Source organism: Otolemur garnettii, unplaced genomic scaffold (assembly GCF_000181295.1).
Source record: "Otolemur garnettii isolate 467f Iridium unplaced genomic scaffold, OtoGar3 scaffold00182, whole genome shotgun sequence".
NCBI lineage: Eukaryota > Metazoa > Chordata > Mammalia > Primates > Galagidae > Otolemur > Otolemur garnettii.
Window position 1 is genome coordinate 2802505 of NW_003852577.1, and position 12813 is coordinate 2815317.

The 12813-nt window shown below is 54.1% G+C and overlaps 1 protein-coding gene across 2 annotated transcripts in view; it reads left to right on the forward strand.

The window, feature by feature from the left end:
* Nucleotides 1-12813, forward strand: part of MAP2K3 (mitogen-activated protein kinase kinase 3) — a 29317-nt gene that overhangs the window by 7629 nt on the left and 8875 nt on the right. For both annotated transcript variants that reach the window (XM_003800726.3, XM_023507432.1), the window contains 8 exons: nt 6023-6089; nt 6486-6534; nt 7444-7557; nt 7808-7927; nt 8855-8971; nt 10254-10305; nt 11398-11525; nt 11986-12063. In XM_003800726.3, coding sequence (XP_003800774.1) covers nt 6023-6089; nt 6486-6534; nt 7444-7557; nt 7808-7927; nt 8855-8971; nt 10254-10305; nt 11398-11525; nt 11986-12063 — 725 coding nt within the window. The remainder of the gene's footprint in view (nt 1-6022; nt 6090-6485; nt 6535-7443; nt 7558-7807; nt 7928-8854; nt 8972-10253; nt 10306-11397; nt 11526-11985; nt 12064-12813) is intronic.

A 12813-nucleotide genomic window follows, 5' to 3' on the forward strand; every position in this document is an offset into this window, starting at 1 on the left:
CCACCTTAGGTGTACGTGGCTGGCGCCTTAGCCGGTTGAGCTATAGGCGCCGAGCCAGAAAATTATTTTCTAACCGCTCTTGACACTGAAATTTTAAATTATTAACTTCATTTGCTACTTCGATTGCCAGAATTTTGTTATTTTCAATAAGTTTTATAGCATTTTGAAAAAGAGTTGCTTGATTGTATACAAACTCTAGCCAAATTTTTGAAGATTCTTTTTCAAAAAACTCTTCTAAAATTCTAGGACATTTATCCTGTGATAGAAAGTAGGATTTCAAAGGATCGTATATTTTCTTTTTTTTTTTTTTGAGACAGGAGCTTCAAGCTGTCTCCCTTGGTAGAGGGCCGTGGCATCTCAGCTCACAGCAACCTCCAACTCCTGGGCTCAAGCGAGTCTTCTGCCTCTGCTTCCCAAGTAGCTGGGACCACAGATGCCTGCCACAACGCCTGGCTATTTTTTGGTTGCAGCTGTCGTTGTTTGGCAGGCCCGGGCTGGATTTGAACCCACCACCTTGGGTGTACGTGGCTGGCACCTTAGCCACTTGAGCCACAGGCGCCGAGCCAGGATTGTGTATTTTCAAAATTCTTTTGCCAGCTGTCAAAAGAACTAACCAGCACGCTTTACTGTATCCAAGTATTTTCTGACTTGGAAAATACTTCCGCAGTTTCACAAGATTCTTTAAGCATTTCAACGCGTACAGTGTATATATAGAAATAAGAATATATTTTAATAGCAGTATTTTCCACATCTACGGGCAACAAATCAGCAGCTATTTGATGGCATTATGTATTATGTGCGCTGCACAACCAACACCAATAATGTTTTGATAAAGGTTTTTGTTTAATTTATAAAAAATATTATTTGTACCTCTTCTCACTTTTTCCTCCAAAATTTGCATTTGTGTTGTCTGCACAATATGCAATCATTTTATGTTTAAATTTTTTTTTCCAAAATATTAATAATGGAACTGAAAATTATTTCAGAAGTTTTGCCAGGCAAAGAAATGAAATCTATTTGTTATTATTAAAGTTTAACATTATAAAATTAACAAAAATAATATAAAACTCATATGCTGGTGAAATAGCCACAGGGCAGCCAAAAACCATATATTCCCTTCATGGTCTCCCACTGTTCCCTAGCTTGTCGTGCATTCTTTCCAAAAATCGGGACTTTTTCAAAATGCCACGGGACACAGGACAAATTTTAAAAATTGGGACTGTCCTGCCAAAAGCGGGACGTCTGGTCACCTTGTCTTAAGCACACACAGGAGCCAGGCCTAGTACAGCTGTGGGCATGGGGCTGGGGACAGTCCCCTGCCCCCTTGTCCTTTTGTGTCTGTAACTTGACCTGGGCTCTGGTGAACCCATAGCCTTCTGCTGCTAGCACAGGCCACTGTATCCTGGGTGGCCTGGGGCAGACCCCAAGTGGTACAAACTCTTGTTGGCCAAGCTTTCAGGGACTGCCAGGTCCAGTCCAGTGCTGTCTTGATCCTGTATGACTTTTCTTTTTCTTTCTTTCTTTCTTTTTTTTTTTTTGAGACAGAGCCTCAAGCTGTCCCTCTGGGTAGAGTGCCATGGCATAGCTCACAGCAACCTCCAACTCCTGGGCTCAAGCGAGTCTCCTGCCTTCGCCTCCCAGGTTGCTGGAACCACAGGCGCCCGCCACAACGCCTGGCTTTTTTTTTTTTTCGGTTGTAGCCATCATTGTTGTTTGGCGGGCCCGGGCTGGATTCAAACCCGGCCACCTTAGGTGTATGTGGCTGGCGCCTTAGCCACTTGAGCCACAGGTGCTGAGTGTGATCCTGTGTGACTTTTCCAGCCTCAGTGCCACTGAAGGTAGGGCTGCTGCTGAGGGTGAGAAGCAGTGAGCCTGGGTAGTGCTGAGCCTGAATCTGAGCTACATACTATGTATCAATCACCAGGAACCCCTATCCCCTCCCCTCAAGGTTCCTCTCCCATGGACCCCTGCTCTGTAAGACTGTGCACTAGTAATAATAGTGCTGATGATAAGCTGAAGATGGAACTAGCACCTGCTGAGCACTGGCAGCTGCGTGGGCCTGCCCGTATAGCTGGGGGCTTGGGGGGTATGGCTAACCTCACAGCCAGGCTTGAGGAGAGCCTCACTCTCCTGAGATTCTGGAAGGCCTGAGGGTCACTCAGGGGCCCTCCCCTCCCATGGCCCCGGAAATCTGAGTGGGAGCTCACTCCATGGTGGGTACTTGCCCCATGGAGTGCACTCATGCTAGTGCACAGTTCCTCCCCTGAGAGGGCAGGCCTTTTCCTGGAGAAGCAGCTGGAGTGGGATAGGAACTAGGAGCAGGCCTTACTTTGTCCTTAGAGGCCACGTGATGCTGCTGAGGGGAAGTGCAGTGTGGGGCTCCCTTTGTGAGTGCAGAACTGGTGGGCCATGGCATCATTTCCCACCCCTCATGGGCAGCCCTGAGAGGGCAGCACATGAATGTCCCCACGCCCCAGCTAGTTGGCCCTGCTCTCAGGGTGTCTGTGTTGGTGTTTGGACAGCCAAGCCAGATCCACCTGCTTTCACATTCACCCCTCCAGACGTTCACTGCCTGACCTCTGTGAGTCATCTGTCCCCCAGCCTGCCTGATGCAGCAGATACTTCCCTGAAAATCCTTCCCAGGCGGAGCCACAGCCAGGGACATCTGGGACAGGAACTTGGCCTTATCTCTGGAGCTTCACGCTCCAGGCAGCCTGTCTAATCCTGGTCTAGTCTGGGTGTCAGGCACCGCTGAGGTATGGCGTATGGCGCTGATAACCCTGGGGGCGGGGATGAGCTGTTATCCCCATTTCACACTTGAGGCCAGATGGCAAGAGGCTAGGTCTTAGGTCACTGCCTGAGGACAAGCACCAGGATGAGCACCCGCTGCCCACGTTGCTGCAAGCAGGAAATGGCAGGGTCTGTTGGATCCCAGGCAGCTGGTGTCCTGCTGCTCACCTCTCTGAGTTGGCAATTGCAGCTCCTCAGTCCTTTGATGGGCCATGGGCTGCAGGGAGAGCCAGTCATAGGGGCCTCTGGACAGAAAAGGTAGAGATGGTCCCAACTGGGAAGAGTATTCTGGGCAGAGGGGACGGCATGTGCAGGGGCCCTGGAGTGGGGAGGAGGCTCACTCAATGAGCGGTGAGGGGAGTGAGGGAGATGAGCGCAGGGCTACCATGCCTACTGGGAGCTGTGTCCCTGTCCAGGGCACCTTTCCTAGTCAGTAGCTGGATATTCCTGTCAGCCTCAGTTTCTTCACTCCTTGCCTAGGGGCTATCATGAGGCTGGAGTAGGCCTGGTGCAAAGAGGCTTATTGTGGGTTTCCTGTGGTGGCCAGGAGCCTCTGTTTGTTGTGGCAATGGGCAGGCTGCACCTGGGCAGCCCTGGGCTGCTTGGCCATCTGGGCCAAACCCTGACATCTGTGGCAAACAGTGATAGCACTGGCAGCCTGAGGCCTGTTTCTGGGCGGTCTCCTCACCTACTTCCTCTGACAGCTGGTGTAGCTGCTCCACAGAGCCTGTGTCCCTCCTGACACAGACCTGGTGTCCCCAACCAGCAGGTGGATGTGGACCACCTGCTTCCACAGGGCCATAGGAAGGTGGCCCTTGATGCCCAGCACAGGCACAGAAGTACTCTTGGCAAATGGGGAAACTGAGGCCTGGTGATGATGGAGGGATGCATCCCATGTCCCCACATCCTAGGACATGAGCTAGGTGGCAGGCTGGAGCTAGAGAAAGGTGAGGGGGTCAGTAGGAAGAGGCTGCCCTGCAGAGGCTGAGGGCAAGACCCCCGCACTTTATACCATTTCAATTTGTAACATAAAATATTTTATAATATTTTACAAATATTATAGAGTCTGGTTACAAAAAGACTCCTCAAGAGTACAGGCAGTCCCCGTACTATGAGTGAAGTAGGTGCATGTGGTGGTACATGCCACAGCACACATAGGCCCTCGCCAGGCCCCTTCTCACCCTGTTGGCTAGGCAGGCAACTGTGGGGAACACTTCACAGATGGGGAAACTGAGGCCCAGGGAAGTACTGAGATGTGCCCAGCTTGCAGGGTTGAGTGAGACAGGCTCCAAGGATCCAGCCTCAGGTTTTGGCTCTGCCTTCTCTGTCCTACAGTGGGGCTGTGGACCTACTCTCTCCTTCCCTAAGAGGTGGGGCTCCCAGGTACCCCCCTCCTGTCACAGCCTGGCTTAAAGGAAATGAGCTCTCAGTGTGGATGATGGCAGAGGCTAGTACCCTGGGTGGTGGAGCTGTCAAGGGGATGCTGACAGTGTCATGCATGGCAGTGGGTGTGGGGTGCCTCAGTTTCCGTATCTGTACCATGGGGAACAGCTTTGCCTTCAGGGGCTGTGGTGAAGGCTGAGCAAACTGACCCTGAGCAAGACTGGGTGCAGTGGCTTTGAGAGCATGACAAGGCCATGAGTGTGCTGCTGTTACCTGCAGCTTGACCATAGTGAGCAGCTGCCCAGTGCCCTCCCTTCACAGATTGGGGTGCTGTCCATCCTACACCTCCCAGAAAGCCCCTGGGCCATGGGAGCAGCAGACCTGGGTTCATGTCCTAGCCCTGCTTCCTACTCTTTGTGGGCCTTGGCTCCCACTGTTTGTCTTTGGGCCTCAGTTTTCTGATCTGGAGTAGTGGGGCAGTAGGGCCCTCTGGAGCAGGCAGGGCTGTGGAAGGAAGGAATTTGCCCACCCTGTCCTGGACCCCAGGCTTCATGCCTTACTTTTGGGATCAATTCCCCTGTTGTGCAGATGGGGGAGCTGAGGCTGGGGGCAGGGCTTGTCGGCATGGATACAGTGGCCCCTGCCAGCCTGTGGGAGCTGTGCCTAGGGCCTGTGTGGGGGAGACCCTGGGCCAGGCTGTGCATGATGACCCCAAGACCCAATCAGAGCCCTCTGCCCACATTGCTGCAAGCATCCAGCCATTCAAGGTGAGTATCTGGGCTGCATACTAACAAAGGGGGACATGGAGGCTCAGAGAAGGGATGGGCCACAAAGCTGGGATGGATGGAACTTAACTGTCTCAGGCACCCTACCAGGCTCAGTGTAGCAGGTGGGGGCAGAGACCTGCAGCACAGTACCACAGACTGGGCCCCAGCAGCCTGGGCTCCTCCTGAGGGCTAGATGGAAGGGTCTACTCCAGGCCTCCCCTTGGCATGAAGGAGGAATCTTCTCCCTGTGTCTCTTCACCTCCTCTTCCCTCTGCAAGTCTCTGCATCCCAGTTTCTTCTTTTATAAGGACACCAGTCACCCTGGATTAGAACCCGCCAACTGACCTCACTTTAATTACCCTATAAAGCCCCAACTCCAAATCAGATTGCATTCTGAGGTCACAGAGCTAAATTTCAACATAGAAATTGGGGGAGGCACATTCCAGCCTGCAGCAGAAACTTAGGGAGCAGGACTTGCATGTGGAAAAGGAAGGCAGGGCCTAGCAGAAGCCTCGCCACCTAGAAGCTGGCTCTGCTTCCAACACTGACACCGTGTGACCGGAGCCAGCAGACACATCCCTGACCCATCTCTGAAATGACCTAGTCATGCCTGCCCCAGACTGGCACTGGGGTGGGCCTGCAGGCATGCAGAGGGGTCAGGTGGCTTGAGGGTGAGAGCTAGCAAAGGGTGGGTGGGGCTTGGGCTTTCCAGGGGCAGTGCTGTCTGGGGAGTGCTGTCGGGGCAGCGCTGTCTGGGGAGCAGATCTGAGACCAGGTTCCAGGTCCTTGTTGTCCCTCAGGTTTCCCTATGCCAGAGGCTGCTCCCTGTGAGGACAGTGGACTCTCAGCCCTGGTCTCCTCCTCCTCCTGATGCTTTGGCCTGGGCTGGACACAGAGGCCACGGTCACATCATGACACTGAACACACCAACCCTCAGGCCTGAGACTGGGAGCCTCTTGAGGATGGGGGCCTGAGTCTTATCTGTTTCCGGCTTTGTCCAGCTTTGTCCAGCCTAGGAGGAACCCAGAGGACGTGGACTGACTGAGGGATTGTTCTGACTCCTTGCCTTCTCTCCGTTTTAGGAAAATCCAAGAGGAAGAAGGACTTACGAATATCTTGTGTGTCCAAGTCACCTGTGCCCAACCCCACGTGAGTCTGCCTCAGTTTCTCCTCCAGCGCAGCCTGGAGAAGTTTCCTGAATGATGGGGGATGGGGGAGGCAGCAAGGGAACAAGAGGAAGGTGGGGCTAGCCTACTCTACCCCTTGTCCTGTCCTGAGTAGCACCCTCTGGGAGCCAGGCTGAGTGATGGCACATGGGGCATGCAAGCATTTCCCGCCCGCTGTGTGCCTGCCCATCCCTGTCTTGGAGGCTCTGCCCATGGCCACCCAGCAGTAGGGCCTTACCTGACTCACAGTAGATGCCTGGCATCTGGTGACATGGGCCTGCTTCTGGGCCAAGATGGACCTGTGACCATGCAGGCCCACTTGTTCTGTGGGGGAAGGGTGTGGTTCTCTCTGAGGCTCACAGGTCTGGTTCCTCCACAGACCCCCCCGGAACCTGGATTCCCGGACCTTCATCACCATCGGAGACAGAGTAGGTGCCTGCTGTCCCCCAGCAGAACCTCTTGTTTTGTCTGGGATGTGATGAGGTGACCCCAAAGGGCTCTTATGGGGAGGTGACTGGCTGCAGACAAGGTAGAGCTCTAGAAGAGCCTCAAGCCTCGTGTCACTGACCAAGTGGCCCTGGGTTGCCTATTCTTGGACCCTCTTGTCTAGACAGGCCAATGGGCATGCCTCACGGGGCCATGGTGAGCTCAGATTAGAGGTTTCTGACCTGATAGGCTGTGGGCCCTGCACCTATGGCCCCTGTGGGACAGTGTGTTGAATGTGCACTGGGGAGACCCTCAGGGCCAGCACCTGGGGCTGTGTGTTTCACACATACCTCCTGTGCCATCTGGAATCCTGGCTTGGGGCATCCCGAGGTCCTCTGGGGATAGATTCTCACTCCCAAGGCCTGGCCTCAAAGCTGTTCCCTCCGAGGCACAGGTCCCTTCCTCATTTCCACCACCTGCTGTCCTGGTCATTTCATTTCTTCTGTGTCTCTCTCTGCAGAGGGAACCCTTGTGAGGGCACAACTTGGCTTTGTTTTAGCTTTGTCCCCAGTTCCTGAAACCCAGAGCAGGTGCTCAGTCAACAGCACCTAGATAGATGATACTCTCTAACCAGCTGGGGGCATTTCACCCGCTGTCTCATACCCACCTTACAGCAGCCTTTAGGTTCTGGTGCTGGTCCCGCTTTATTGAGGGCAGTGTGAGACTCAGGGAGGTTAAGTAATTTGCACAGGATCACATAGCAGGGAGCAGCTGGTATGAGATTTGAAGCCAGATCTGACCAACTTTGTCCTCTTTTCTTTCTGCTGTCTCAGCTGTCTCCACTGGACTAGGGCTGAGGACTGGCTTCTGGCTTGGCAGCCACTGACTGTCCCCCTTTCCTTTTCTCCAAGAACTTTGAGGTGGAGGCTGATGACCTGGTGACCATCTCGGAACTGGGCCGGGGAGCCTATGGGGTGGTGGAGAAGGTGCGGCATGCCCAAAGTGGCACCATCATGGCCGTGAAGGTAAGCAGGGCCTTCTCTGCCCCACCTTGTCTTGCCAGGGAGCACCTAGGATCTGGAGGCAGCTGGGAGGGCTGCCTGGAGGAGGCACAGGGCTGAGCAGGTTAACTTCCTGCCATGGGGCCCTGTCTCTGTGACTGGTGGTGAGGCCAAGCTTTTTAGGGCAGGCCAGGTTGTGGCTCTTAAGCTCGTGGCACTCATGTTACAGCAAGGGGTGCTGTAATGGCTCCTGAACTGTAGCCCTTCCCTGCAGCGGATCCGGGCCACCGTGAACTCACAGGAGCAGAAGCGGCTGCTCATGGACCTGGACATCAACATGCGTACAGTTGACTGCTTCTACACCGTCACCTTCTACGGGGCCCTCTTCCGAGAGGTGAGGCCTGACAGGGGCTGTGTGGGGCTGGTAGTGTGGGAGCTCCCTTAAACCCATCTGTCAGCCAGCAGCCTACTGTCACTTAGCCTCCTCCTGTGTGCTACGTGCTGGGGACGTGAGGGAGTGAGACAAAGGCAGCACAGCTGGGCTCCAGGTAGCACGTGCCGGCCAGACTGCAGCTCCCTGCCTCCTTGCTATTACTGCCCTGCTCTGGGCCTGTCTGTGAAGTGGAGCTGGCGGTTGCATGCCCCTCCTAAAGGTGATGAGGTGAAGTGATGTAGTTAGGGACCTGGTGTTCAGCTACCTCTATGCTCCATTCTGCCCACGTGACCATCTGTCCCCTGGCAGCTACCCAAGGGGGTGGGAGGTCTGAGCAGAGGTGGTGGTGGAAGTGGGAGATTTGTGTCAGATTCTAGGCCTTTGAGGAGGGTGGGATCTGGGGTGTGACAGGAATTGAGAGCTAGAAGGATGGAACTGCCTTCTGCTGAACTGGGCTGGGAATGGGAAGGGCTGTGTGGGCTGAGCAGAGTGGCCAGGTGGTAGGCTGGATGTGAGGGACTCATGCTGGTGACCTGCCCCTCAGGGTCCTTGGGCATCTGAGTCTTGTGCTGGGTGAGGTCAGGACCCCCTGCCCTGGCTTTGCTCATTGAGCACCCTCTGCATTACAGGGTCCTAGGGGCCCCTTAATCCTGCCTCTCCAGCAGGAGTATCCCAGGTGTTTGCTGTGGAGGAGGGAGCAGGTGGTGCTGGCTAACGTGTACCTGGAGGCCCAGTGCAGGAGCACAGCCAGGCTTGCGTGTTAGTGTTTCCTCCTTGGAGTTGCAGAGTTAGGGGCAAGAGGCTGCCACACGGCTGGGGCTGGGGCCACACCAGGAGGCCCTGTGGCTGTGTGGAGGAGGCCTGACAGAACTCTGGGTGTCCTTGCAGGGAGACGTGTGGATCTGCATGGAGCTCATGGACACATCCCTGGACAAATTCTACCGGAAGGTGCTGGATAAAAACATGACAATTCCAGAGGACATTCTGGGCGAGATTGCTGTGTCTGTAAGTGGTTCCAGTGTGGAGCCAGAGGCATTGTCTACGCAGCAGGTGCACAGCCTGGTTTGGTACAGAAGCCCCCCCACTCCCCCAGCCCAGAGCCTTCCTGTCAAGGAGACCCGAGCCCACACCTCAACAGGTCCAAATCTCCAGGCCTTGGAGTGCACTTCTCTAGTTCCAGGTCATTTTTTTGTGTGTGTAGGGATAGAGTTTCACTGTCGCCCTCAGTAGAGTGCTGTGGCATCACACTACTTACAGCAACCTCCAACTCCTGGGCTTAGGCGATTCTCCTACCTCAGCCTCCCGAGTAGCTGGGACTACAGGCACCTGCCACAATGCCCAGCTATTTTTTTTTGTTGTTGTTGTTGCAGTTTGTCTGGGGCTGGGTTTGAACCCGCCACCCTTGGTGTATGGGGCCAGTGCCCTACTCACTGAGCCATAGGTGCCGCCTAGTTCCAGGCCATTTTTAAAAGGGACTTAGTGTTTAGTATGGCCTTGTACTAAAAGGGGGCAGCTTACAGAGTATAAGCTAAATTGGGGGAAAGATTAGCAACCATAATGTAATGTTTACTTTTTGATTCTAACTGATTCTAGAGAAGGACTGTAACACTGGCTTGAGCATCCCAGCAGCCAAAGGAAAAAGGGAAATGTAAGCAGTGATGGGATGGAAGGATGGAAGGAAACTGTTTTGTTTTTTTTTTTTTTTTTTTTGAGACAAAGCCTCACTTTGTGCCCCTTGGTAGAGTGTTGTGATGTCACAGCTCACAGCAACCTCGAACTCTTGGGCTCAAGCAATTCTCTTGTCTCAGCCTCCCAAGTAGCTGGGACTACAGGTGCCTGCCACAACTCCTGGCTATTTTTTAGAGACAAAATCTCACTCTGGCTCAGGCTGGTCTTGAGCCCTTGAGCTCAGGCAGTCTACCCTCCTTGGCCTCCCAGAGTATTAGGATTACAGGCATGAGCCACCATGCCCAGCCTGGAAACTTTAAAACATAACATGTCTTAGGCTCCCCGTTAAGTCTTCCTGAGGGGCGGCTCCAGGAAAGTAGACAGCTGCCCTGCAGTGGGGAGGGAGAAGGGGCAGAGCAGCTGCCAGAAGGCTGGGTTTTACCCAGGAACGGCTGGTATAGGAGGCAGAGAAGAGGCAGGAGGCCAGTATGTCTGCACCAAGATAGCAGGTGGGAGTGCAGAAGGGCTGGGAGTGTGTGGCGGGAGCAGAGGTCTTTCTGTTCTGTCATGGTTGATATGGCCAGGAATAACTACAGTCCTATCTCTCTCTCCTTACCAGATCGTGCGGGCACTGGAGCACCTGCATAGCAAGCTGTCGGTGATTCACAGAGGTCAGTGTCCTGTCACCCTCACCACCCCCCAGGGTGGGGCCCAGCCAGTCGGAAGGGTCTTTTTGGGCAGAGTGGTTGTGATATCCTCATAGGGTCCAGGCCACTTTCCACCTGTCCCCATAGCCACCTCCCCTGTGTTTGCTAGTGCTGGGAGCAGGGCCTGGGCTGCCGTCTGTCCTGGGAAGGACTGGCCAGTCCTGTTTTGATGTATGGGGTGCAAGTGGTGATATGTGCACCCGCTCACCTGATAAAGTACATGGCCCTGTAACTAGCTTCTTGCCAGGACACAGGATACCTTCCCTGCCTTAGCCTAGAACATTCTCTTGGGTCCCTGCCCCCTCTCCTGGAGGCAGCTGATAGTCTGCTGTCCCCATGGTGGGCCAGTCTTATCTGGCCCCTTGCCTGGCATGTGTCTCTGGGCTCCTCCAGGCCATGCGTGGTGTAGTGGCTCCTTTTCCCTACTGAGCACTAGTCCACTTTTTTGGACCTACTGCTTTTCTAAAAATGAGTTAGGCTGGCCCCCTTGACTGCTCTATGCCCATCCCAGCCCCATCAGGTCACCATGGTTGGCAGTTGGCATGGAACCTTCTGGCCCTTTTTTGTATGTTCCCACCCTTATCCATGACCCTGTCAAGAGCATGAGGGTGCTGTGTGTGTGTGTGGGGGGGGATGTATAAGTACTCTTGTGGGGGTTCCCTCTGAGGCTTGCCTCCCACTGCGAGTTTTTGGGAAGGCTCTATGTCCCTCCACATGGATCCCACCTCCCTGCTTAACTGACCCTGCCACTTGCCTGTGGGACCTCCATGACCTAGACAAGTTATACCCTCGCTAGCCCTTGGGCCTGGAGTGAGATGGTACCCAGGCACTGCGCCTTGGTGACAGGGCCAGATGTGTCCTGCCATGCCCCCAGCTGGGTGGCTGCTGGCTGGCACAGCACCTCTGAAACATCAGTTCTCTTGTCCACTCTTTGGGGCCTAGGTGGGACCTGCACACTGGGTGTGAGAAGGGGTGGTAGCTTGGAGAGGGGGTGTGTGATGCCACCTCCATTAGGGGTGCACCAGCACAGGCTGAGAGACATGTCCCGTTCGGCAGATGTGAAGCCCTCCAACGTCCTCATCAACAAGGAGGGCCATGTGAAGATGTGTGACTTCGGCATCAGTGGCTATTTGGTGGACTCTGTGGCTAAGACGATGGATGCTGGCTGCAAGCCCTACATGGCTGTGAGTGGTCCCTGCATCCTCCCCAAGCTCTGGAGAGGACATGGCCTAAGGATGCTGCCTAGGCCCAGCTACCCAGGCGGGCCAGCTGTGCAGGCACAGCCTCTCCCAACTGTTTCCTGCCATAGTAGGGTGACTTATGCTGGCTGCCCACAAAACCTCCTTTGGTTAACCTGCCCGCTTTTGTGGACAATCCCCATGGAGGAGACTCAAGGTCTGTGTAGGCCCCACTCCAGCCTTGTTGTTAGGAAGATGGGGCCCTTAGGCTGCCAGGGTAGCCATGAGACAAGGATAAGGCCTTCATTGGGCATGAAGTCTGCTTCAGCCCTTGCCTGCCTCAGTGTCTTCCTCTGTCATGTGGCAGGCAGGATGTTTTGGGGTGGGAAGGTGAAGCCTCAGGTGACCCCTTACCTGGCCCTTCACCCTGGAGTGGGTGTTCACACCACTCTGATCCCTTTTGCAGCCTGAGAGAATCAATCCGGAGCTGAACCAGAAAGGCTACAATGTCAAGTCTGATGTCTGGAGTCTTGGCATCACCATGGTATTGCCTGGGGGCTGGGTCTAGCCTGTGCTGGTTGGGTGGGGTTGGATAGGGCCATGCCTGGGGTTATGAGCTTTTGGGGCAGGGCATCAAATAATTTAGATTCTAGAGAAAAGTTTCAGCTTCAAAATCTAAGAAGAAAATGTGCCATCAAAAATCACCATCTATTAGCCTGGAATGGTGGCTCACACCTGTTATCTAGCCCTCTGGGAGGATGAGGCAGGAGGATTGCTTCAACCCGGAAGTTGGAGACCAGACAGGGCAACTTAGTGAGACACTGTCTTTACAAAAAACAGAAAATTATTTAGGCATGGTGGTGGGCACTGTCAGTCTAATCTTCTTGGGAGGTTGAGCTGGGAGCATTACTTGAGCCCAGGAGCTGGAGGTTATAAGGATGCCATTGTGCTCTAGCATGGATGACAGATCAAGGCCCTGTCTTTACCATCTATTTATATGGTTTCACCTGTGGATAGTCACAGCACTCCAGCTTGGGCAATATAGCAAGACCCAAGATCCCCATCTTGAAAAAGAAAAACAAATTATTAAGGTAATGTCCATAAGTGACATTTTCCCCTTCCTATAAAGGCTATGTTGGCTCAGCACCTGTGGCTCAAGTGGCTAAGGTGCCAGCCACATACACCTAAGGTGGTGGGTTCGAATCCCCAGCCCGGGCCCGCCAAACAACAATGATGGCTGCAACCAAAAAATGGCCAGGCGTTGTGGCGGGCGCCTGTAGTCCCAGCTACTTGG